This window comes from Hyperolius riggenbachi, chromosome 1 (genome assembly GCF_040937935.1).
Source record: "Hyperolius riggenbachi isolate aHypRig1 chromosome 1, aHypRig1.pri, whole genome shotgun sequence".
NCBI classification, from domain to species: Eukaryota; Metazoa; Chordata; class Amphibia; order Anura; family Hyperoliidae; genus Hyperolius; species Hyperolius riggenbachi.
The window spans coordinates 491359127-491386576 of NC_090646.1; the positions used below are offsets into that span (position 1 = coordinate 491359127).

The following is a 27450-nucleotide window of genomic DNA, read 5'->3' on the forward strand; positions in this document are numbered from 1 at the left end:
GTTGCAAAGCATGCTGGGTTGTCCTTTTTTGCTTCTCTACTTTCCCCTCAGACTTAACTAATGCAGCCTGTTTGGCTGAAGCCTCTTTCCCTCCTGTTTTCCTCTCCCACACCTCTGTTGCTCTCTTATTGGCCAATGTTTCTCATGCTGAGACAATGCACTTTCTATTGCAGAGCTGGGTGGGAGTGCCTGAAGACTGGGATGAGGGCGAGCAATGCAAACACAGTCAGGCAGAGGAGAGCAAGGGAGGACATGACATCAGGATTGGCTTCAAAATAGACACAATTAAGACGGCGATAGAGGCAGCGGAGGACGGCTGCGTGGGAGCAATCCATGCTGATGGGGCTGGAGGAAGCCCCAGGTATGTATACATTTATTATACTTTTCGTCCCTGAGTCCCTTTAAAGAGAACCTGAGGCATCCAAGTAAATACTTACCAAAGGAGAGAGAAGCCTATGGATTCTCCAGAGGCTACCCACGCTGTCCTCTGGTCCTTCGTTGCTGTTCATCTCGGGCATCACTCTTCTTCTGGCACAATCGGCTCTAGCTTACTGCACAGGCGCAGCCATACTCGAGGCTCCTACCGACAAGCCTTTGTTGGTAATCTTTGGAGGGTCTGCGCTAGGCGAAGGGGTACTAGGGTAGGATTCAGAGGCTTCCCTCTTCTCTACTTAGGTATTTATTTTTGTACCCAATGTTTGCCTCATGCACACTTTAAAATTTGGTCATGTGACTGAAGACGGTCAGATGAAGGAGTAAACATCTGGTTCTGTGAGCAGAAATGTGTAGCTCATAAGCAACACATTAAGGTGGCCATACGCATTTAGATTGCCACCCAATGTAGCAAATACATCAATTCCTCTCTTATCTGAATCTGATCAGAGAGGGTTAGAATCCCCCCATACATTGCACACAGATTTTCAATAGATTGCACCATGAAATGTATTGAAAATCTATCAAACAGCAGTGTTGACTGTTTGTTATAGTCCAATGCTATGGGCTGTTGTACAACAGCTGCTCCTCTGCCCCATCCAATCGAAATTTACCATCCAGTCCAATCGTTATTTTGATAGATTTTTGTCACAATTTTAATGCTGCTTGTTGCACTATAGATTTCTGGCAGATTCAATCAGAGTGCGTTAGTCATACTGAATACGAGAACAGAGAAGATAGAACTCTCTGAAAAAACACTGCAGTCTACAGATCTGGATACAGGGGGCAGCAGGATGTTGCTGGTTAAGGGGCTCTTGAGCAGCTGCTATAAGATCATTAATTTGACAATTACCTATTCCAGGAGCTTATACACAAAAACAAGCTCTGCCACTTACTGTCTATACAAGACTATGTAAAACATTTGTGCATGAACAGAGGCTTTAATATTTCAGAAAAGACAAAAAAAGAAAATGAATGTGTTTGTGTTTTTTCAACAGATAAATATTGATTGTATGGAGTGATACCTTGAAGGAACCTTACATAGTCAGCTCTATGTTTGAGCTTGATATGACAGCTCTCTCTGATTGTATAGGTATTTGAGTGTAGAGCTGAGATGGGATAATTGTTTTGTGTAATCCTTCTCTGCTATATAGAGGCAGTGTTGATATCAGACCCTTTCCCCTGCACACAATGCCCATCACACAATCTGCCTGCTGCCCCAGATGTAAAAAGCAGATTTTTTTTTTCCAAGCTCTACTTGGATTAAGGAGATCTCAGATGCACAACTCCGCGAACAAAACCGCCTGAGATTAGAGGGCCAGTTATCGTATTCACTGGGGTTTAACATTTCTGTCTGGGGATTATGGCAGCTTTTTTTCTCCCCCTCACATAAAATAGTTTGCGTTATAAAGTGGCAGCTTTAGAGGCATGAAATAAAGGTATTTAAAATACAGAAGAAAAAAAAATCAGGCAATGAAAGGAGATACTTTAATCTAAAAGCATTAAAGGTAACGGTTGTCGGTGTAAATATACAAGATGAGGCGTTTATAAAGACAGGAACCACAGCTCGGACAGAGTTCAGGACGCAATGCAGAAACAAATTCTTGCTATGGCATCTATCAAAGCAATGGCAAAGAAGAAGACACAGCGTCCCTTCTCTATTGACAGCATCCTGTCTCTTCCATCACCAGACAGAAAACAAAAGCCTGGCGCTCATCAGCAAGAGTTAGCATGGGTACAGAATAGGCAGAGCCCAGTAACTGCTTCCCAAGATGACCAAACTGTGCCTATGTGCAACTGTTGTTGCTGTGTCCATTCCAACCAGCAGTCCCCTCAGGATCATTCGTGGATTGGTGAGTACCCTGTTGCAACAAAGAGCAAATATTAATATATTATAAATGCATTTCCTTTGTTTAGTTAATGTAATGATAGGTATTATTTACTGGTTTATAAATATTAGCTACAGATCATCAAGACAGGTGTACATAGCATACAGGAGCAAAAGTGGATAAGCTGCACGGAAATAAAAGTCCACTAAATTCTGATATTATTTAAAATCAAATTCTACCTTTGCCAAAATATTGGTATAAACCTATCAATGCTGCACACACAAGTCTTTTTGTAACATAAGTGTTATTACAATGAGATTTTTATTTCAATTTACAACTAGCTATTCATTTTCAATAATAATCTTAAAGGACAGTGATCATGAAAAATGGGAGCATTTAAAATACTCACATAGAAAAGTACATTTCTTCCAGAGTAACGTACACTATAAATCTATTTTTGCCTATGTCTCTACCCACTTACAGTTGGTAGTGAAATTCTGACAGATGTCAGATTTTAGACTACTCCATCTCCACAAGGGGGATTCTCTGTTATTTATTTACAAAAACACTTACTGAACTGAAGATAGACAGACATAAAACATTTATATCGCGCTTTGCTCCTGGCGGACTCAAAGCACCAGAGTCACAGACACTGGGAAACACTCTATAGACAGTAGTAGCATTAGAAAGTATTGCCCAAGGTCTCCTACCAAATAGGTACTGGCTTACTGAACAGGTAGAGCCAAGATTCAAACCCAGGTAGCCTGTGTCTGAGGCCGAGCCCTTAACCATTACACTATCCATCCAGACACTCAGCCTAACTGCCAAAATAGTGTGCAAACAAGTAGAGCAGTTGGCTGATTGTATCAATGTTTTTCAGGGAGTGGTTTTGTAAATTATAAAGGAAATACTGAGAATCCCCCATGAGGAGATGGAATAGTCCAAAATCTGTCAGATCTGTCAGCTTGTTATTACTTACTGTAAGTGACAGAAACACAGAAGACAAGTGATTTATATAGAATTTCACTCTGGGGAAAAAAATATACATTTTATATGTATGGTATGTACTGTAAATTTTTCACTGCAGTGGTCCTTACAAGAAAATACTTAGAATAATTTTGATAGCACTCTTTTTCACCTACTTTGTAGTACTTTTTCAATTGCAAAATGCTGCAGAGATGTAAAAAATGATCTCATTGGAGAAAATGTAGGAAAAATTGTTAATTGAATAAGGGACAATGTTGTCCTTCACCATAATTGCATTCATCTCAGTCTGGACCTCTTATTTTTATTTTTTAAATTCCTACCTCTTTTTTATTTCATTCTTTAAAGAAATTCTGTAACAAAAAAAACTCCCTTAGGGGGTACTCACCTTGGGTGGGGGAAGCCTCTGGATCCTATTGAGGCGTCCCCCGTCCTCCTTGGTCCCACGGTGGCAGCGAAAATCCTCACGGAGCGGCGGCGATGTAAATATTTACCTTTTGGCTCCAGTGCAGGGGCAGTATCCGCTCCTTCCCACGGGGATAGGCGGAAATAGCCGATCTCCGTCGGGCCACTCTACTGCGCAGGCGCAAGTCTCCTGCGCCTGCGCAGTAGAGTGGACCCGACGGAGATTGGCTATTTCCGCCTATCTCTGTCAGAAGAGCCACAACAGCGCCCCCGCTGGAGCCTGGAAAGGTAAGTATTGAACAGGCTGTCCGGTCTGTTGGGCCGCTGTACGAAGGGCTGCAGTGAGACCTCCGTGGGACAGAGGAGGACGGGGGAAACCTCATTAGGATCGGGAGGCTTCCCCCTCCCGAGGCGAGTACCCCCAGGGGACGTTTTTATTGTTACAGTGTCTCTTTAAAGGGAAAGTGAAAATAAACTTATGATACAATGGGCTTGATTTACAAAAGGTTGATAACTGAGTTATCACGCCTAAAAGCTTTGCACGTGCAAACTAGGGTGCTAAGTAGTTTGCACAGGCAAAGCTGTTGCTGTTCTCGTGGTATTTTAAAGCACGTACGGCGTTACGCGGTGTGCGCGTATGGCGCTGCATGCTACGCTCCGTTCGTGTATCAAGCTACTTAGCACGCGAAGCGGCTGATTTTGCATTCAAACCACTGTGCGCAAAACTTGAAACTTTACGCGCGGAAACTCTTACGCGCATATTAGCGTGTGAAGAGCCAGTTTGCAAGTGCTAAGCACGCTTTTGTGAATCAAGCCCAATGATTTGTATGTGTAGTACAGCTAAGAAATAAAAGATTATTAGCACAGATATGAGTCTCATATTGTTTCCAGAAGAGTTAAGAAACTTCAGTTGTTATCTATGGAAAAGAGCTTCTATGGCTAGCACTGTCTTTTGAAGCTCTTGGGCTTGATTTACAAAGCAGTGCTAAGTGTTAGCACGCTTGTGAAAAGCCCTGTATCACGGCAAAAATCACTGATCGTGCGGTTTGCGGTGCGCTGAAAAGATTAACGTCACACCCTTCGCGTGAAAAGTGACCCCCGGTGCCCTGGAAACTATGTGATGTTACGTTTCCAGGGCACCGGGGGTCACTTTTCACGCGAAGGGTGCAACGTTAATGTCGCACCGCGGGATCTTTTCGGCGCACCGCAAACCGCGTGATCTCTGGATGTGCTAAATGGTTAGCACCCTAGTTAGCACACCCAAACTCTTTAGGCGTGCTGACTAGTTAGTGAATCAAGCCCCTTATCTCAACTGTCTCTCATTGTTTTTTTTTCTTTGTATATGGTTTTTCTGCAGAGAAAAGTTCAAAGGGTCAGTAGCCTGGTCTGTGAAATCATTTAAAATGCTGAGTGTATTGTGGAAACCGGAATTATTAGAGAATGATGCACTGTTATAAAAAAGCTATATACCGGTACCTGGAAATAAAAATATGGCACAATTTTCTTTGCTACTAATGTTCTATTAATTATCTGTACTACACAACCAATTCATTATATCATGAGGTGTTTTTTTTTTTTTTTTTTGCTTCAGTGTCTCTTTAATATTTATACCTTGCTTTGTTACTTTGGATTCAGCTACACGGTTGCAATGGCCCCTCCAAATAATCCCTGAAGGTGGGGCGACGCTTGTCCAGAAGACAGCTCCAGCAGTAAATGCATTTCCACTTAATCAGCGGCGCACTCGGCGCCACCGCACCATCTTCACAGAAGAGCAGTTACAGGCTTTGGAAGAGACTTTTCACCACAACCAATACCCAGATGTGATAGCTCGAGAGCAGCTCGCCGGGCGAATCCAGCTTAGGGAAGAGAGAGTAGAGGTAAGATCTTTGAAAACATGATCAATTAGCCAGGGTCTCAAAAAAAGCAGATCATGTTCATAGATGATAAAAACAATGACACAAGCTACCATAGTCGAAACTTACTTGCCTTGTTATTCTTGGACCGGCAGTACGGGTACCAGGCTGAGGAGGGCCGTTTCTAGCCTTTTTGTCACCCTAGGCAAGAATACCTGTCCTGCGCCCCATCCCCCCAAAAAAACCCCATATGCACACTATAGAGAATATATCGTGCTGTATAAGGTGGATGCCTAATACCCCCTAGATACAAACAACCTGCTGGTCCTGTCGCATTTCATTGCACTCTCCTGGCCCAGAGTATACATGTGTGCAGCTCACAAAATCTCCCCCACCCCCAGGCAGCAGAGTTTCATGCTGTACCCCGTTCTGGGGCAGGTCGGGTCCGCTTAACCTCCTCTTTAATGTAGCTGCTTTGCAGGAAATCACCAAGCTCCTCCCAACACTGAGAGCCGCTAGGTGATTGGCTGCAGGGCGGCTACACTGAAGAGGACCTTTCCTGCCGCTGGAACGAGGTACAATATAAAGCTGTACTGCCAGGCTACTCTGCACCCCAGGACCAGGTCCCCTCAGCCCCCATAACTACTGGGGTCATGGGGGTTATTGTTCTGCTCCTGGTTCAGCATATTGGAGATCAAAAGTGACCAAAGCCCTATGTTCTATATAAGAACGTTCAACCTCAATAGCAGTTCTAGTTTTCGGATGAGTAACAGTATTTCTTTTTGTGGTATCAGGTTTGGTTTAAGAACCGCAGAGCAAAGTGGAGGAGGCAAAAGCGAGTGTCAGCATCTGTCGTCATCCTCCAGGGAAAGAAAAACTCTTCCTAGCAGCCAACAAGGGAACTTTGTCATCGGGGAGCAAGTCTAAACTTTTCATTCTCTTCACTGTTAAATCCTCACTTTGTGAATCCTAAATTATTGTACATTGTGCCAAAAATAAACATTCACCAGATGCCATTTTTACTACCCATGGGATAAAAAACTTGATTAATTAAGAAATAAACTTTTTTCTATGCTTCTGTTAATAAAGTTGCCAAAAAGTGTACTCTTTGTGACTCTTGCTTATCAAGAAAGGAGACCCATGGCTGGTTGAGCAGATATTTCACGTGGGGAAGAGGGAACAGTGGGTGTGCATGTGGGAATGGTGGAGGACACAGTGGGGCCTTGAGCTGGTAAGCTCAGCCAGTGAACGGCTATTCCTGTTCAGCAAAGAGACTTAAAGATCGCATGGAGAGGGAAAAAAAGTATTTAGCAATTTAACGCAAACCTGATGTGAAAATATATTTACATTACAAGTAATTGTATCTGGAGAACTAATCCTAAAAAAAGGACTTTCCTGGAGTCTCATAGTCTTATTTGGGGTTTATAACACTTTGAAGTCTAAACTATGCTTAAAGAGAATCTGTATTGTTAAAATCGCACAAAGGTAAACATACCAGTGCGTTAGGGGACATCTCCTAATACCCTCTGTCACAATTTCGCCACTGCCTCCCCGCCGCATTAAAAGTGGTTAAAAACAGTTTTAAAAAGTTTGCTTATAAACAAACAAAATGGCCACCAAAACAGGAAGTAGGTTGATGTACAGTATGTCCACACATAGAAAATACATCCATACACAAGCAGGCTGTATACAGCCTTTCTTTTGAATCTCAAGAGATCATTTGTGTGTTTCCCCCTGCAGTTCTCATGCACTGAAGTTTCAGGCTGCTCTTTTCTTCCTGCAAACAGCTTTGCCCTTGTCTGAATTTCCTCAGTATGTGAAAGCCCAGCCAGCTCAGAGGACGATTTATCCAGCTTGTAAAAGATAAGAGAGAAGAGAGAAGCTGCCCTAATCTAAATAATACACAGGCAGTGTCCATAGAGGGGCCTGGAAGGGGGAGTTCATAGCAGAACCACAACACTGAAGAACTTGGCAGCCTTCCAGACACAGGCTGACAAGTCTGACAGGGGAAAGATACATTGATTAATTACAGAGATGGTGATAGTAGAACGTGCTGCAGTAAGCCAGAACACATTAGAATAGCTTTTGGAACTTGTAGGATGATAAAAAACAGGATGCAATTTTTGTTACGGAGTCTCTTTAACATCACACTTGCGTTCTTGCTGTTTACTCAGCTCCCACACAGAGTAACGATGACCTATTGAACTTTTACGCACCATCCTGCTACCAGAAGTGTTTGCACAGTCGCAGAAAGATTTTCTGGCTTCTAATTACTTTTGGAACAGCTGCTCCTGTCTGCAGACTTTGGACCCCAAATATGCAGATAAAGCATTTGTTTATTAACCCTTGAAGTGTATGGAAGCCCCGGGACGCCCACCTCCCCATCACGCTCCCATGCACAGCAGCATTCTGCGCATGCGCAGTACTGAAAAATCTCTACTGAACATGCAGAGAATACTCCCAGCTACAGGAGCGCGATCAGGATACACGCGGCCCGGGGCTGTGCGTGCGCAGTAGCCTGTGCTGGCTACGATGGGTCAGCTTTGAGGGGGTCACTGCTGCTGACTGGAGGGTCACAGAAGAACAATGCAGGGCATCGGGTGACTGCGAGGAACTGCAAGAAGCCCAAGGAAAATTAAACAGTTTTCTTTTTTTTTTTTTTTAAGTTAATATTGCCTTTAACCTCCCTGGCGGTAAGCCCGTGCTAAGCACGGGCTATGCCGCCGGGAGGCACCGCTCAGGCCCCGCTGGGCCGATTTGCATAATTTTTTTTTGCTGCACGCAGCTAGCACTTTGCTAGCTGCGTGCAGTGCCCGATCGCCGCCGCTACCAGCCGATCCGCCGCTATACGCGCCAGCCTCCCCCCCCCAGACCCCGTGCGCTGCCTGGCCAATCAGTGCCAGGCAGCGCCGTGGGGTGGATCGGAGTCCCCTTTGACGTCACGACGTCGATGACGTCGGTGACGTCATCCCGCCCCGTCGCCATGGCGACGGGGGAAGCCCTCCAGGAGATCCCGTTCTTTGAACGGGATCTCCTGATCTCCGATCGCCGGGGCTGGGGGGATGCCGCTCAGCAGCGGCTATCATGTAGCGAGACCTCGTCTCGCTACATGAAAAAAAAAAAAATTAAAAAAAAAAACGTATTTGCTGCCCCCTGGCGAATTTTGCCAAACCGCCAGGAGGGTTAAAGAACCGTTTTGGACTAGTCCATCTCCTCATGGAGGGTTCTCAGGGTTTTCTTTATTTTCAAAAGCACTTACTGAATGGCAGTTGCTCCGCACAACTGGCAAAAAAAGTGTACGATGAGCAGGGAGGCTGGCCAGAATCTTTGTATAAATCTTTTTCAGGGAGTGTCTTTATAAAGAATAAAGGCCATGCTGAGAAATCCCTATGGAGAGACAGGCTAGTCCAAAACCGGTCGGTAATGTCATATTTCTACTACCTACTGTAAGTGACAGCAACATAGGAGAAAAGTAATCTATGGCTCATTTTACTCAGGAAGAAACATACTTCTTATTTGTCTATGTTTACATATACTTTAAATTTTAAGATTTTCGTGATAGTGGTCAGAGAAATAGTAACCAAGAATTGAACCTCATCCCAGTCAGTAGCTGATACCCCCTTTCCCTTGAGAAATATTTTCCTTTTCACAAACGGATCATCAGGGGGCTCTGGATGTCTGATATTGTGGTGAAACCCCTCCCACAGTATGATATCAGGACCATGGTTCTGACATCACCCCGTGGGAGCCTTGTTGCATTGTGGGAAATAACTGCTGTTTCCAACTGCCAAAAAAGCAAGCAGCATCTCCTTCCACTGACATCACCTTCCAGCAGTAAAAATGTCACCGTATAAATGTCAGAATGTAAATCAGGGAGAGGAAAGATTTTACAATGGGCAATGACTGACCAAATTATTTATACATAGCTATTGTAAAAATAAAGCACTTTTTAAATACATTATTTTCACTGGAGTTTAAAAGAGAGGAAAATGTATCTCTCAGGAGAAAAAATAGGAGAATACGTGAACTGAAGCAGAGCCACAGCTAGGTAGGCATCAGCTGCCTATGTTCTGCGCATGCGCTTTACAATAAATGAAGGAGATTACGCAGAAGGAAATATATACTCCCTTGATGGGTATGCTAGAAAGTCGGAAAGAACACCTACCCTTCAAACAACAAGCACACGCGCTGAAGTGCCTATAAGGTCAAGCGTGCTAAAATCTGAACATCTACATACATTATGTACAAGAACGTAAGACATACAAACAAGAGTAAAGGTGATCTCTCTCTGCTCACTGAATGAACTACACCTCCCAGGAGCCCATGCGCACATACGCTGTCACAGGAGGGTCAATCTACTATTTTTTCCGGTGTCATCTGTGTTGTGCTTCCTGTAGTGCTGTGCAGAGACCGTACTGGTGTCGTACAGCTGCTGTCACTGCTGAGTATGGCTGTCCCAGGCCCGGACTTATCCCTCTCTGGGGCTCTTGTGCCACAAAAACCCGGCTGCGATGCTGTAGCTGTGCCAAACCCTGAGATCGTAGCAGTAAGGAAGGCGAAAAAGAAGGTCCTAACTGAAGAGAAGTACATAGAGGTGAGGGAGCAGCCACAGCTATTACATTGCAGCTATACTATATGGCATTCACTATATGTATAGTACGTCTCTGTACACTGGCTAAACTGCAAAATGTAGCTGTGCTCTTGTAAGCTGGTGATGTTGGCGAGTTTAAAATGGATTCAATTCAACTGATCACAGGCAAGTCACTGAAAAGTAGTATTTTCGATGGGACACATCAGAGTTATGGTGGCCATACATGGTACAATTTTTTCATACAATCTTACCATTTCTATGTAATATAAGGGAACTGCCTAAATCATCCTTTCAGTATGTTCACTTAATTTACCCTTATACTACATAGAAATGGTAAGATTGTATGAAAAAATTGTACCATGTATGGCCACCATAACTTTCTGGTTCTTGAGAACCTCTCTCAGGGTGTGTACACCTATCCAATTTTGATTGGACAATGTTACAACTTTCTATGTAGTATGAGGGTTGACCTACTCAATATTTTCATAGTATTCAAAATCTGTTGGCCCTCATACTGTGCTGGAAAATTGGCCCGTCAAAATTGGATGTGTCTACTCTACACAATCTTAACCTGTGTACTCACACTAGATTTTAATCTTCCAGAAGATCACTAGTGAAAATCTAGTGTCAGTACAAATGTCCCGCAATACTGGATCACTTTGTTGTCTTTCTTTTTGAGTTCTGAATGCCATTCTTTACTTTTTAAGCTAGGTACACAGTTAGTTAGGGCTGGTTCAGACGGACGCTTGCAGAGCGTTTACCGCAAGCGTTCGGAACGTCGCGGTAAACGCTCCCATTTAAGTGAATGGGAGCGTTTACACCGAGCTTTTGCGCGCTTTTACCCGAATGCGGCGTTCGGGTCCTGATTTTCGCGAGCGTTCGGGCTGCCCCTGGAAGCAACATGTTGCTTCCAGGGAGCGGCCAACCGCGACGGCTAATGTTCCCCTAGGGGAAGAAAAAAACGCGACCGCATCACGACGCGACCGAAGGCTACTGAAAGCCTGACCGCGCAGCCGCCGCAACGCCCCCAGACGCGACGCCACGCAGACGTCCGTCTGAACCAGCCCTTACTGAGTGCCATCCGTCAGGATCGAGCTTGATCCTTTCAAGTGACACTGCAGTGTAGTCGCTTCCCAGCCAGGGATTTGTGTGTGTGTGTGTGTGTGTGTGTGTGTGTGTGTGTGTGTGTGTGTGTGTGTGTGTGTGTGTGTGTGTGTGTGTGTGTGTAGTGTAGTGTAGTGTAGTGTAGTGGGAGTCAACACTCCGGGAGATGATGGAGGGGTTACTGGTAGTGTGGGTCAGTAGGGTAATAGTAGGCTCGGGTACAACATCCAGTGTGCCAGATCTTAAAGAGCAGCTGTCATCCATACTACCTCAGGAAAAAAAAAACCCAAATATATAAGTAGATAAATACTTACTCTACTTACATAACACATGTATTGCACTGTCCACATTATGATGCCTGTGAATTTTATAAAGAAAAAGTAGAGAATCCTATTCTACACAGTTTCCATATTTACTGTGGCTATTTTGAAGCCAGTCCTGATGTAATATCCGCCATTAGTCTCCTCTGCCTGATTTGCCCGACCTTCACCATAGAAAGTGCATTGTTTCAGCTTGAGAAATATTGGTCAATCAGAGAGGAACAGAGGTGTGGGAGGGGAAAGAGGCTTCAGCCAATCAGGCTGCATTAGTTAAGTCTGAGGGGAAGTAGAGAAGCGCAAAAAGACAACCCAGCATGCCCTGCAACTTCTCTTTTGTGTACCAAATAAGAGTCATGTAAACTGGGGAATGATCATTTATCAACAAGAAAAGTAATAGTGATTTTAACTTTTGGATTGCCTGATTAGCATCCTCATTACTTGTTTACCAGATACAAATAAAGAATTGATTTTATGCCTTATGTTACTCTTTTTAACTCCTTCAGGCAAAGAAAGAAAGAAAAGGAAGGCAACCTAGTTATTTGTGTGCTTGGCACTGTACATACACGTCTATCTCATGTCACACAATAACGGTGTCTTAGTGGAGGGAAAGTTCCTCTTGATCCCTCACGTCACTTTCCCATTGAACAGAACAGTCTGCTTGGATGTTTGTCTGCCTAGCATATGCAAATGTTTTCAACCCCCACACCCTTGGTATAGGCCAGGCATGGGCAAACTTGGCCCTCCAGCTGTTAAGGAACTACAAGTCCCACAATCCATTGCAGGAGTCTTACAGCCACAGTCATGACTCATAAAGGCAAATGCATTGTGGGACTTGTAGTTCCTTAACAGCTGGAGGGCCAAGTTTGCCCATGCCTGGTATAGGCCAATGGGAATCCGGTGTGTTCAAGCCTGTGTTTCCGGGGTGACAAGGCTGGCATTTCCTCAATTTTCATATACTTTATTCATGTAGAAAGTTGCGGAATTGCCTGCTTTGTCTGCACAACAGTCATTCCTAGAACTGTCATCCAAAACAATCACTAACTATTATTTAGGGCAAAAGGAGTGTGCGTATGAAAACTAAACAGTAGCTTTACAACAAGCTCTGTTAAAACAGCACAGGAGATGAGGGCACAGCCGGCACCACCATAGGTTGTAATAGGAATTATAGCTATAGCGGCGCACAGTCAGTAACTTCCGTGTCGTCAGAAGACGGAGCTTAAATCGGACCTGAACTCGAGGGCATGGCTAGCGGCCGCTCGTAATGGACGTCTTCTAGCGGAGCTCCGCCAGCCCTGTCTGCATCGGCACATTTCTAGCAGCGCAATCGCCCAAAAAAGCCCCGCTCGGCAACACAGAAGCCCACCCAATCCTCAGCAGCTTGGATGGGGGGCAAAAGAGGCAAACGAGAGGAAGAGCAGACCGAATCCTCTCAGCGTGAGTCGCGCGCTCGGAGATCCAAGATGGCGCCCAGCTCCAGTCAGCAGAGAGTGCAGGAGCACATAGAGAGCGACTCGGATGCTGAAAGCAGATCTACCAGCCTCAGCGGACCCCCACCCACCGGTCGTGAGACTGAGGTAGGAATAGACACTCTGGACTCTCTCCCAGCCCGTGACCAGACGCTGCTCAATATGTTTAAAGTGATCCTCCAGAGAGAGCTGGAAGAGGCCTCTAGCAAACTGGCCACTCGCCTCTCTAAGGAGATAAAAGAACTGGGGATGAGGACAAATGAACTCGAACGGCGCATGGACTCAGTGGATGTAACATTAGAAGAGCATGTCAAAGACCAAGAAGCAACTCAGGCAGACCTCCAAGCAGTACACCTGCGTATGGAGGATTTTGAAAATAGAGCCCGCAGAGGCAACCTTCGGGTCAGAGGCCTGCCAGAACACATAACTGACTTAACTTCCACGGTGACTGCTCTTTTTCAGGAGCTGGTGCCCAGCATACGGATCGATAGGCTCGAGTTCGACAGGATACACAGAGCCCTTGGCCCGGTAAAGTCTAATGGTCTCCCTAGGGACATCATCATTAAGTTCACTTACTACAGGTCCAAGGAAACCATTCTAAAGGCAGCAAGAGCTAAAGATGACCTCGATTTTCAAGGCCACCATTACCAAATTTTTGCAGATCTGGCACCCGCCACGATTCTGAGACGCAGAGAGATGAAACCTTACATAAAGATCCTGCTGGCTCACGGCATAAAGTATAGCTGGGGTTTCCCTTTTAAACTCATGTTTTCCTACAATAACCGGGCACATGTCATGTCGAGTCCTGAGCAGGCCCAAAGGAAGCTGGAAAGGCTCAAGCTAACGCTCCCAGCATCTTCCCCACCTCACAGCCATAGCTCTCCCCGTTCTCAACCGATGTGGGAAAAGGTGCCATCGCAGCGGTCCTCTAAGAAACGTAACACGGGATCCTCACAATCAGTGGCGCAACCTGACCCCGAAGCCCCGAGGGCTGGAGCCTTATCTGATCCGGGGTGATCTTACTTGACCAGAGTGGTAGGCCTTGTACTCTGACTTTGTAACCCGAGTAGGCTGGACCATGCCTACAGTGTTCTTCCACGTTTTTATAAGCATTTGAAAGCATATCAGCAGATCCTAACTGTCAACAGGTTATATATGTCTCCCTCTCCCCTACTCCTTTAGTTATATGTATAAATGGCTCTGCTTCATCGGTCACTACGTGATACGGATAACCGTTTTGAGACTTCTAAGTAGTCCAAAGTTCTTTATTGTCTATAAGCTGTCTTTCTTACTTGCTGCCCAGGTCGCTCCGTATATGGAGTCTAGGCGGGTGATACTGGTTTTCATTTTTTTTCTTTTTTTTTCTTTATTTCTTCGCCTCCCCCTTAAAAATGGTTAAAGTTTATTTTGTGAGGGTGGGCTGGTTTGGCACAAAATTATAAGGGTTGCGGGTTTGATTAGCGCTGTTTCATGTTGTGTTTTGTTCTGAACTATTTAGCCATGCAGGCAGGGCGGGGTTCTCCCTCCCATGCGAGCGATTCATTTTTTCGCTTGCTTCCTGGCACCGAGCCTGGAGGGCCCAATCCAGGCTCAGGCACCTCTAAACTTGGACATCGCCTTCTTGTCCTGTTTTCAGGACAGCTGGCGTGCTAATCTTGGGTCTTTTTCTGTTTTTCTCTTTCCTTTTTACTGTCCTCTCTATTCCTTTCTCCCCCCCCCTTCCATCTTTATTTCTGGTCCCCCCTGGTCGCGTCTAAAGCTTTAACTTTAGATCCCACATCTACATATATACCAACGCTTAGGTGGCCTACTCGGGCTTTCTCCCCTGCCTTTAGATATGGCTAGTTCACAATTGAAATTAACATCACATAACGTGCAGGGCTTCAACTCCCCACAGAAACTGAGTAAAGCCTTCCACTACTATAAGTCTCTGCACACAGATATAGTGTGCCTACAAGAGACCAGATTTTCACGAACAAGTCAGCCCTCTTATCTTAGTAAGCATTTCCCAATGGCTTTTCATGCATGTGCGAGGGAGAAAGTCCGAGGGGTGACAATAGCTTTTAGAAGGGGCCTACCCTTCAAATGTGAACATGTTATTGCTGACCCTACAGGGAGATACCTACTGCTGCGGGGAACACTCTTTGACTCTAAAATAACTTTGGTCTCTTATTATGCACCTAACCAATTTCAAGATCGTTTCCTCTCCCACCTCCTCCAGGTCGTAGATCAGCACGGAGAAGGTATGATCATTCTATGTGGCGACACAAATATGGTACTAGATGTAGAGATGGACAAGGCGCATAAGCTTGGTTCTGCAGTTGCTCCCCAGCCTGTTTCTACAACTCAGTCATTAGCGGTCTCCCGATTGTTTCGGAATAAGGGACTGTTGGATGTCTGGCATGAACTGAACCACGGGCACGCGATTACACCTTCTACTCAAACCCACACGGGAGCTTCTGCAGAATTGACCACATTTTTATGCATGCCCCTTACTTGCATAATGCCGTTGTGGCTAAAATACTCTCAGTTCCCTGGTCAGACCATGACCCAGTGCAAACTCAATTGTCCTCTTTGATACCCAGAGGTAGGGATTTTACTTGGAGGCTAAATGACTCTCTGCTCTCAAGGCAAGACTGCCCAGAGAAGATTCTTTCTTTCTTAACTGAATACCTGGAAACCAATGAAGGCTCGGTCGACTCTGTGGCATCTCTCTGGGGAGCCCTGAAGGCAACAGTAAGGGGACGAATAATAGGTTTTGCTTCCTACTTAAAAAAACAAAAAACCCAAACTATAGACGATTTGAAAAAGCAGTATGAGGAGGCAGATATAGTTTGGAAATCCTCTCCATCAGTAGCCTCCAGACTGGCTAGGGATAGACTGCGCTTGCAATTAGACTCACTACTGAGTGAAGAGGTAGAAAAGCAGCTCAGGTGGCGTAAGAATGTTTATTATCGCTGGGCTAACAAGCCACACACTCTTTTAGCCCGCAAACTAAAAAATAGAAAATATAGCCCCCCCACCCTACGGGTAAAGGGCCCCCGTTCCCCTCCCACTGCTAACCCGTGCAAGATTGTCCAGTATTTCCAGGACTTTCTTCAAGAGCTATACGGAACGGAGGGTCGGATTAATAACGCCAGGTTGGAAGCCTACCTGAACTCACTTAAGCTTCCCCCCCCTTAACACAGCTGATGTGGACGATCTTAACGCAGACATAACCTCGGAAGAGGTCTTAATGGCTATCAAGTCTCTCAAAAATGCAAAAACTCCGGGGCCCGATGGTTTTTCCCCATTTTTCTACAAAACATTTGCGCAAATACTAGCTTCTATCTTATCCAGAGTATACAATGAATATAATAAGAACAAACTCCCGAACCAAGAATCTCTCCAAGCCAATATCGCCATGCTCCCCAAATCAGATATAGAACCATTAGAAGTCAGTAGTTTTCGCCCTATCTCACTCCTCAATGTGGATATAAAACTTTTGAGTAAAATATTGGCTACACGAATCAATAGATTTCTTCCCTTACTAATTCACAAAGATCAGGTGGGCTTTGTCCCAGGGCGCCAGGCCTCAGATGCAGTGTACAGGGCCATCCAGGTGTTTGATAGCCTCCACTATAGGAAGATCCCCGGAGTCTGCCTGAGCCTAGACATATACAAGGCGTTTGACACATTGTCGTGGGATTACCTTTACTCCATCTTGCGGCACTGGGGATTCGGGCCATCTTTCATAGCCTGGATCCAGGCCCTTTACTCCTCACCATCAGCCAAAGTTCATTACGCGGGATATCTTTCCTCTAGTTTTGCAATTGAGAGAGGGACCCGCCAAGGGTGCCCTCTCTCCCCAATCTTATTTATCATAGCAATGGAGCCGTTAGCCCAAACAATCAGAAAATCGACAGAGGTTCTTGGTTTCCAAATAGCAGGCACACAACATAAATTGAATCTTTTCGCTGATGACTTATTACTATTCCTGTCCAACCCCAAGTCCTCAATCCCCGCCTTAATGGAGATCATGAAAGAGTTTGCACTGGTCTCTGGCCTGAAGATTAACCCCAAAAAGTCGCAGCTAATGAATATCACGCTTGAACAAACCGATTGGCAGGAACTGATTGCATCAGTCCCTTTTCAAATAGCAGTAAAACAAATCTCCTACCTAGGCATCAATCTTGCAGCCAATTATGACTCCCTCTTCCAGGCCAATTAGCACGCGCTGTCTGGGCTCATTACACAATATACCTCAAGCTGGTCAGCCATGCAACTATCCTGGCTGGGGCGGGTACACTCTATCAAAATGGTCCTGCTGCCTAAAATACTTTATCATTTCCGACTGCTGCCTGTCCGTATCCCCCCCGCACTACCTGAGGCTGTTCCAGAGCAAAATAAATAAATTTATCTGGGGTAACTCCAGACCTAGAGTCGCTAGAGCTTCCATATATATACCCAAATCTGCTGGAGGTCTGGGATTTCCCAACCTAGGTGCATACTACCAGGCAGCCCAGATCACGCCGATGGTTGGCCTATATAGAGGGTCAGACATGCCACAATGGGTACTATTTGATATCGCTCCCGCAGCTCCTTTATCAGTGCAATGCCCTATTTGGCTTCCACCTAAGCTACGGCCACCCCTTTTAAGCAATATAATGAAGCACTGCCTAAGGGTCTGGGACTCTCTCTCAAATAGTCCCGAAGATTGCTATCCCCGCACCTGCCACTTTTGCCGATCGCTGACAATCCTCTCTTTCCCCCAGCATATGAAGACCCAGCAGCTTTCAGGTGGTGGGTCTCAAATAATTTATTAATCGTACACCATTTAATCAGCGACTCAAAGGTGGTCAGTTGGGACCTTTTGAGGGATAAGTACCAAATCCCAGGCTTAGAGTATTTTAGATACTTGCAGCTGCGACATTGGGTTAACTCTTTGCTGAGGCCCAACTCAAACCCCAGTTTGTCCCTGTCGTTATTTGAAAACGCATGCTTGTTGGACATTAGGAGCAATGGGCTTATAAGCAAGTTGTACTCATCCTTAACCACCCCTATCTCCTCCTTCTCACACGAGTATGTGAAAAAATGGGAGGTCGACTTGAAAGGTTCCCGGACTACAGAAGAGTGGTCCCAAGCCTGGCACTGCCTTTTCCATCTTTCCATCAACCTAGGCCTTGTAGAAGCCTCTCTGAAAGTGATGATGAGATGGTACCTGGTTCCTTCCAGGCTCATGCATTTTGGAGGGGATGACAAGTGTTTCCGGGGGTGTCAATCCAGAGGGGACCTACTGCACACCTTCTGGTCATGTTCCATGCTATCTCGCTTCTGGTCCAAACTCTACCGACTGATACAGGCCGTCTTTCACACGCAACTGCGCAAAGACCCTTGGTCTGCTTTACTACACTTCAAATCCGGCTCCCTCACTAACGATCAGGAATCCCTCCTTCAATTTATTTTTGTAGCCGCCAAACAAACAATAGCGAGAGCCTGGAAGAAACAACTAGTACCGTTTGAGGAAGTCAAGCATAGGGTCTCTGGATATATGGTACAGGAGCAGATGGCAGGAACCCTTTTGGATAGGCGCCCTAAGGTCGACAAAATTTGGGAGCCCTGGAAGGTATTTCTAGCAATCACGGGCAATAGTTAGCCAGCTGAAGCCACTCAACTATTCATGGTGAGATCCAGAACTAGGAGTCATGGACCATGGCAGGGACCAGACCTTCCTTCCCTTTCCTTTTTCCTCTTTCTGTCCTCTCTGTTCATCCCCTCCTCCTTTCCACCCTCTCTCCATGTTGAAGGTATTTATGCCTACCCGTCCCATCTGGATGGGGCCAGAGGCTTTCGGGCAGAGTCCTCAGTTTGGGGCCTGGTGTTCGCACTGGAGCACTGGACTCCTATACCTTTATAGAACCCGGAGGCCTCACAGCCCCCTTTTTTTGAAGGACTCCTCATCATGACTCTATAGCGGTCTTGCTTAACATGTGCAAATGTCAACTAAATGTCAGCCATGATGTTTTGTCTCATTGAGCATTTTGCCCTGTATTGTACACTGTAATATTCCTTTGAAAACTTCAATAAAACAGTTTGAAATAAAATCGGACCTGAACTCAGAACTCCTCTCTGCTCTAAAAGATACACAACAGCATAATATCCTTTTAAACAAAAAAAAAATGTATTTGTTACACCTGATACAAAGCCTAAAATAAATCTGCACAGTTTCTACTTCCTGATTCATGGAAGCAGACATAGGGCTTGATTCACAAAAGTTGGGTAAGTGTTAGCACGCCTGCGAAAAGCCCCTTAGCTCGCCTAAAAAGACTTTGCATGTGCTAATACGCGCACAAAGTTTAGCGGTGCGCGCGAAACTGTCGCACCGGGTGCGCCCGAGTAAGCTTTGGGTGTGCTAACTGAGTTAGCACCCTTTTGTGAATCGAGCCCACACTGTTTACAGCCTGCGCTTTCAAATGGGCTTATCTGCTTATCTGCCATAGGCAGTCATATGACACGGGGGAGATAAATTACAACCAGTGATTAGACACTAATGAGGGGGAATTAAACAGGCTAAACTCTCTAAATACATTCAAGATGCATTTGTCTACGTTTTCCTTCTGTCCTGTGCAAGAGTTCAGGTCCACTTTAACTTTCAATACACTGTAATTCGTCCGCTAGCAATAGCTGGAAGCCGAATTACATCATTCTTCCACCATCCATGTCAACCTGGAGATGGAATAGTGATTAACGCCACCTGGACTTGTGCAGGAGCAGGGTAAGCTGTATATCGGCTTTATCCTTCGCCCAAGTCTTCTGGCGGCATATTCATAGGTGTGCGCTATACAATGCTCAAGTTTGCAAAACATGTTGTTAAAGTGTAGTTTCAGCTGAAACATATTATTTTGGGTTTGGGTAGTTGGGACGGGATTAGAGCAATTATAAGATTAGTGTTTTGCGCTAATGGGGTAATGCATGCTGCTCCCCTGTGGTTAGTGCTGGTAAAATTGCCATGTGCAGCTTGCGCACTACAAATTTACCGCTGCTTTCAGCATGAGACCTTATGTCACTAACACTAGGATAGGAAAAAAAGAGGATAACTTTTCTCAAACTGCAACAGCAATACAAATCTGATGTCTTGTAACCTTTCCCCACTCTATTCAAAACTGAAATAAAAAGAAAGCAACTTTGGTTGGCTTTCTACTTAATTTTAGTATCGATGCATTAACATTAATGGAGGATACTAACATAATTTTTACAAAGTTAATTGCCTATTTGTTTTGCAATGATACAATGTAGACAAAACATGAAAGCAGAGTTGCATTTCACATCTCTTAGCTGGGACCATCTGATAAAGGAGCTAGATTCCCAAAAAGGTGCTAACTGTTAGCATGGCTGTTAGTGCGGCTTTGCGTTTTCACGTGAAAACCAGTTATTGCGCAAAGATTCCCATTTGCGTGGCAACGCAAATTTTTCACGCGTTAACGTTTGCGCGATAATGTGAATTTTTTTAATGTGAATTTTTCGTGCGATAACACTTATCATGTGAAATTTTGCGCGAAGCACTTTTCACAGCGTGCTAACGGTTAGCACCGTTTTGTGAATCAAGCCTCTAGTGGCAAAGTTCCCCGTTCTCATTTGCTAACCAGAAGTAACCAGTAGACTGTTCTAAGGCTTTTAAGATGTTCTCCCTGCAGTCAAATGACTAAATCATTTATACATAATTATTGTAAAAATTAAGCACTTTTGTTCATTACGTTATTTTCACTGGAGTTCCTCTTTAAACCTGATAGTCTTACAATAGACCTACTACCCCAAGATTTTTAAGGTGGAAAACAATTTATTTCAACAAAACATAAAAAGTGTTTCTTAGAGATGAAAGCATTTTACTTATGTCATCTTACTTGCTGTATATCATTTACAGAATCTACAAAAAATCATCCAGAGAGATTTCTTTCCAGATGTGGAGAAGCTTCGAGCTCAGAAGGAATACTTGGAGGCAGAAGAATCTGGAGATCTTGAGAAGATGAGGCAGATAGCCATCAAGATTGGATCATCTGCAAAGTTATCCAAAGACACCCCACTGCCTTGTAAGATCATTTTAAACTGTCTATAATAGTATTATGGCCTTGGCTTTCCAGCCTCTCATACACTGTAGTAGAGCTTTTGTAATATATATAAATAACTTTGCTGGGGAGGCATTATTTTCCCAGTTATATCTTGTGATTGATTTTTGTAAGCACAGTGTTCTCCCCAGGCTCTTTTAGCCGGGTGCTCCACCCGGCTAGATTTGGTGACCAACCGGCTGTCATCGACTCACCTCCTCACATCCTCCTATGCTGTAAGCAGAGTTGCCCTGCATTTTCATCTCAACCCACCCGGCTACTTTTTCATGCCACCCAGCTGGAAAAAAATTCTGGGGAGAACACTGAAGCACACATTATTATACATAGAATGAGAGAGTTCAGAGAGGCACATCAATCCCCATGGTCACTGTTTTCCTAAATCATGGGGCATGTGATGGAGAAAGCTGATCTTCTTAATCCAGGAGTCCGTTGGGAATATGAGTGGTTTTCCCTAAGGCATGGGTTTTCAGTTTAGTTGATTGACTTTGTTATACAGACCATTATGTTCTGATGTCTGAGGCTAATGACTTGTTCCTGAATTTCTTCTGTGAACTACATTGATTCCCTAGTGAGGTCTAGGTTAATTTTATGCTTAAAGAGACCCGAGCACCTGTTCATGAAAAAAGTTGAAAATAAATCTCCCTATAAGGGCAGTTTGTGATAGTGTGCCATGTGGGGTAGGGATTGGGATGAGCATCATTACTCACCTATGAGGGGCTACTCCTCTAGCCCCCCAATCCTTATGGAGTTCTTTATCTTCACCAGGGAGAGACCGCAGCTGCAAGCTTCCAGTGTTTTTGCGTTCTCCCGGTCACTGCAATGCATGCTGGGAGATGTAGTACATCAATGTGAGTACATCTCCACACCACCATGAGAGCTTTAAACCATGGTCAATGCAGTCGCTCCCTGGGGAAGATGGCAGATCCCATACGGACGGAAGGGCCAGAAGAGCAGCCCCTCGCAGGTAAGTAAAGATGCTCACCCTGCCCACCCCCCTTCCTTCAACAGCACATTCTATTACAAACCTCCCTTTTAGGGAGATTCATGTTATATATTTTCTCTGTCCACCTGCTCATTTGCCTTTAAGAAAACAAAAATAAAGATATTTCTCCTGTTTTGCAGCACTAATGGATTGTTTGCAGCATCTCAGGCTTCCTAGAGTACAGGAGTTTCCAAATTCTGCACCGCAGTATGCATTACTCGCACATCTGTCATTTGTCAGCCTTTTCATTGCTGTGCATGATCCATTTATTCCTGTCTTTGCCCATATCAGACATGATGCACAAATAGCAGATCACAGATAAAAGTAATGCACAGACACACATTGGAATTGAAGGCAGAAAGCGAATCAGTGAAAGTCATTAGACAAATGGGAAGCAGTAACTGAGCTACTTGGACTAGTCTTGTACTAAGACTTCTGGCAAGGGGGAGATTTTAGTTGGAACTTACAGCCGATTATATTGTATAATATTAGTACTAATCTTTCTAGGGAAACGCATGAGAATAAATATTGGGTACAGTATCTCTTTTTGATTTTTTTTTTTTTCTACTTTTAGATATAACACCTGCTACATTTGAAACACCCACTGGTGTTCCCGATACACCTTCCATGGTCACCAAACAAAGATCAGGGGAAGAAGGTAAGACTACCGTTGCCCAACATTTTATGTACTGCACAGCTGACAGGAATGACCTCGCCATGCTTCCCCTTTCTATAGAAACAAAGCTCATAAATGCTTTTCCAAACCTCACTTCCCCATTTTCTGTAGTCCTAAGTTGTTTTTTTCTGAAGCCTTTAAAAATATAGTTTAACTACTACTAGTAGTGGTGGAAGGCAGACCCGAGAGCTGAGTAATGGAATATTTTGTATCAAGATATCAACCAAAGGTTTAGCTTTTAATGCTTTGATTTGTTTGATCATACAGCAAGTGATGTGAAATGCCAAAATACTAATATTGAACTTTTGCCTCAGAAAGCGAGAAAACAGAAGAGGACAATAAAGACCTTCCCAGCCTTGATAGTTTTTTAGCAAAACACACCAGTGAGGACAATGCTTCTTTTGAACAAATAATGGAAGTAGCAAAGGATAAGGAGAAGGCCAGGAATGCCTGGCTGTATGAAGCTGAGGAGGAGTACAAACAGGTAAGCACTTATTAACATTCTCCCTTCAGAGATAAAGATGCATAAGCCTGAATGCTATGGTATCTGCTGTAAAGCTATTCAGGTGCTCACATCCAGGTGTGCATCCCAAGAGGGACTTCTAACAGACTCAAGGGTATTATTATTATTATTATTATTATTATTTATTGTATTTATAAAGCGCCAACATATTACGCAGCGCTGGACAATAAATAGGGATACATACAATATTTAGGGGTGACATACAGCAAAATGACAATACCTGAATACAAGAAAGATCAGATCATGCACCACAGTATGAGTACAATGCAATGGTTAGTCACTGGATGGAGCATGGAGATTAGGCAAGTTAGGTTCACTCAGATGCATAGCATGGGTTCACAGTAATGGGTGCATGATCAGGTAGGACACAAAAGGAGGAGAACCCTGCCCAAAGGCTTGCAATCTAAAGGGAGAGGTAGGGACACGAGGTAGGGGACCAGAGTTCAGCTGCGGGTTTAGAGCACTTGTGAGGGGTAGTAGGCCAGAGTGAAAAGGTGAGTTTTGAGGGCTTTCTTGAAGATGTTGAAGGAGGGGGCTGTCCTAATGGGTGGAGGTAGGGAGTTCCATAGTGTTGGAGCAGCTCTTGAGAAGTCCTGGAGGCATGCATGGGACTGGGTGATGCGGGGGGCGGTTAGGCGAAGTTCATTGTAAGAGCGGAGTGAGCGGCTAGGTGTGTACCTCTGAGTAAGATCGGAAATGTAGGTTGGACAGGTTTTGTGGACAGATTTGTAGGTCAGACACAGTATCTTGAATCTGATTCTGGACTGGATAGGAAGCCAGTGGAGGGATTCAAGGAGGGGATCCGCCATGGTGGAGCGATGGGAGCAGTGGATAATTCTGGCTGCTGCATTCATGATGGACTGCAGTGGGGCTGTTCGGGTCATAGGGAGACCAGACAGCAGGGCATTGCACTAGTCAAGGCGGGAAATTATGAGGGCATGGATGAGGAGTTTGGTGGTGGCAGAGGTCAGGAAAGGGCGAATCTTACAGATGTTACGAAGGTGGAAGTTGCAGGACTTTGTGAGGTTTTGGATGTGGGGAGTGAAGGAGAGTGCGGAGTCCAGGGTGACACCCAGACAGCGGGCTTGAGAGGTAGGGTGAATGGTAGTGTGGTTAACAGTGACATGCACATCTGGGAGGTTTATGGATGTCCGGGGTGGGAAGATCATAAATTCCGTTTTGTCTAGGTTTAGTTTCAGGAACCTAGCGGACATTCAGGAGGAAATGGCTGATAGACAGGAGGAGACCTTGTCCATGGTAGTGGTGGATATGTCAGGGGTGTGGCGGTAGATCTGGGTGTCATCTGCATACAGATGATAGTTAAAACCCATGGAGGAGATAACCTTGCCAAGGGTATAACTACCGTATATACTCGCATATAAGCCGACCCGCATATAAGCCGACCCCCAACTTTTCCCGGAAAAAACAGGGAAAAATGATTGACCCCCATATAAGCCGGGGGTAGGAAATGCTGGATTGGCGCAGCCCCCCAGTGTGTCCCAGTATAGCTAGTATAGTGCCCAGTATAGGTAGGTAGTGTCCAGTATAGCTAGTATAGTGCCCAGTATAGCTAGTATAGTGCCCAGTATAGCCAGTATAGTGCCCAGTATAGCCAGTATAGTGCCCAGTATGGGTAGGTAGTGCCTCAGTTTAGCTAGTATAGTGCCCCAGTATGGCTAGTAAAGTGCCCAGTTTAGCCAGTATAGTGCCCAGTTTAGCCAGTATAGTGCCCAGTTTAGCCAGTATAGTGCCCAGGTCAGCCAGTATAGTGCCCAGTTTAGCCAGTATAGTGCCCAGTTTAGCCAGTATAGTGCCCAGTTTAGCCAGTATAGTGCCCAGTTTAGCTAGTATAGTGCCCAGTTTAGCTAGTATAGTGCCTAGTTTTGCTAGTATAGTGCCCCAGTATGGCTAGTATAGTGCCCAGTATAGTGCCCAGTTTAGCCAGTATAGTGCCCAGTTTAGCTAGTATAGTGCCCAGTTTAGCTAGTATAGTGCCCCAGTATGGCTAGTAAAGTGCCCAGTTTAGCCAGTATAGTGCCCAGTTTAGCCAGTATAGTGCCCAGTTTAGCCAGTATAGTGCCCAGTTTAGCCAGTATAGTGCCCAGATTAGCCAGTATAGTGCCCAGTTTAGCCAGTATAGTGCCCAGTTTAGCTAGTATAGTGCCCCAGTATGCCCAGTATAGTGCCCAGTTTAGCCAGTATAGTGCCCAGTTTAGCTAGTATAGTGCCCAGTTTAACCAGTATAGTGCCCAGCATAGGTAGGTAGTGCTCCCCCCCAGCTCCCCGCTCCCCCCGCGGCCACCGCTGCCATTACCTGCTTAGGCAGCGGCCGCTTCCTAATCCGCGTTCCCCTTCTGAAACTTTCTCAGAGTGTATCACAGCAGTGCGCCCGGCGCTGCTGCTGTGACGATGCAGGGGGCAGGAAAGAGCGCGGCTCCCTATAGCGGCGATCTGTATCGCCGTTACCAAGGGAACCACTCTTTCCTGCCCCCTGCATCGTCACAGCAGCGCCGGGCGCGCTGCTGTGATACACTCTGAGAAAGTTTCAGAAGGGGAACGCGGATTAGGAAGCGGCCGCTGCCTAAGCAGGTAATAGCAGCGGCGGCCGCGGGGGGAGCGGGGCGCGGACCACCCACCACTAGACCACCAGGGAAGACTCGCATACAAGCCGACCCCCCAACTTTTGACCCCCTTTTTGGGGGTCAAAAATTCGGCTTGTATGCGAGTATATATGGTACATTTTAATGTAAACTAACCAAGAATTGTAACAAATTATATTTGTAAATAAAACAGAGTAGCGTTTTTTTTTTATTTATTTAAATGCACAATAAAATGTTAATAGTCTTCATATGTAATTAGGGGCATAAATATTCATATTACATTATTACAATCCTAAAAATAACCTGTAAAAGGGTCATGTAATATTACATAGGAAACAAGTGTGTTTGTGTATAATTTTCTTTTGTGTATACTTTTTAAAGGATACCTTTTTATAAAAAAAAAAAAAAAAAAAAAAAACTCAATGATCAGAGCCTGTCTAAAGTCTGCCCTGTGTGTGACATTCATTTGTGTGCTAAGTTGTATGGCTGTGTAGCGAACTGTTCAAGCTGCACAGCACTGAATTGTGAAAAATGGCCTAGTCTCTTGGGGGGTGTTAGCCTGTGGTCCTGAAGAGGTTAAAATCTGTTGACGCTCATATTACATGAAGGTGGTAAGATTGTCCGATCATTGGCCAATCAGAATTGAAGCGGTGTACCAGGCTTTAGGTTGCGTACACACATCCAATTTTACCACTTCCATGTAAAATGAGAGCTTACCTACACAATCTGTTAAAAGTACTCAGAATCTGTTAGCCCTCTTACAGCATGGAGCTGGTAAAGTTGGTCAGTGATTGGCCAATCAAAATTGGATGTGTGTATGCACCCTTAAGGTGGCCATACACTGGTCGATTTGCCATCAGATTCGACCAACAGACAGATCCCTATCTGATCGAATCTGATCAGAGAGGGATCGTATGGCTACCTTTACTGCAAACAGATTGTGAACCGATTTCAGCCTGAAACCGATCACAATCTGTTGTGGTGGTGCTGCTGCCGCTCCCCCCCCCCCCCCCCCCCCCCGCCGCATACATTACCTGCTCCGCTGGTGCGACTCCCGGGTCTCTCTCCGCTCTTCTTCTCCGCTCTGGTCTCCGGCTCCAGCATGCTTCACTTCTTCCTGCCCGGCAGGAAGTTTAAACAGTAGAGCGCCCTCTACTGTTTAAACTTCCTGCCGGGCAGGAATAAGTGAAGGCATGCCAGAGACCAGAGCGGAGACGAGCGGGGGCAGTCGCGCCGGCGGAGCAGGTAATGTATGCGGGCTCTATTGCGTCAGTCGTCGGGCACTCGAACGCCGCTAGCGATGCGCTCTTTACCTGCGGGCGATCGACGGTAATTTTCCGCACGGCGCGATCGACGGGATCGGACGAAATGAATCGAAATTCGGCGTGTAGCGCGAACGATTGGCAGCAGATTCGATCCCAGTGATCGAATCTGCTGTCGAAACGGCGGTAAATTGGGCCAGTGTATGGCCAGCTTTAGAAGTTTATGATCAATGTGCTAAATAATCAAAGGAAAGGCAGGACAAAATGGATAGATAGATGTGAAATTAATAGAATGCAATTGAACTACACAGGCCAACAAGA

General features: G+C 45.2%; 1 protein-coding gene and 1 long non-coding RNA gene across 2 annotated transcripts in view; one reads left to right on the forward strand and one right to left on the reverse strand.

Moving 5' to 3' along the window:
* Nucleotides 1–1908: 1908 nt before the first annotated feature.
* Nucleotides 1909–9862, reverse strand: LOC137555401 (uncharacterized). The gene is made up of 3 exons (XR_011028092.1): nt 9767–9862; nt 5262–5506; nt 1909–2294 (listed from the first exon to the last, which is right to left on the reverse strand). It is a non-coding gene; the product is annotated as an uncharacterized lncRNA (long non-coding RNA).
* Nucleotides 9863–9884: 22 nt separating this feature from the next.
* ESS2 (ess-2 splicing factor homolog) overlaps nt 9885–27450 on the forward strand; it is a 38955-nt gene continuing 21389 nt past the window's right edge. The window contains exons 1-4 of the mRNA XM_068271564.1: nt 9885–10097; nt 20885–21050; nt 22643–22726; nt 23059–23228. Coding sequence (XP_068127665.1) covers nt 9951–10097; nt 20885–21050; nt 22643–22726; nt 23059–23228 — 567 coding nt within the window. The 5' untranslated portion in view covers nt 9885–9950. The remainder of the gene's footprint in view (nt 10098–20884; nt 21051–22642; nt 22727–23058; nt 23229–27450) is intronic.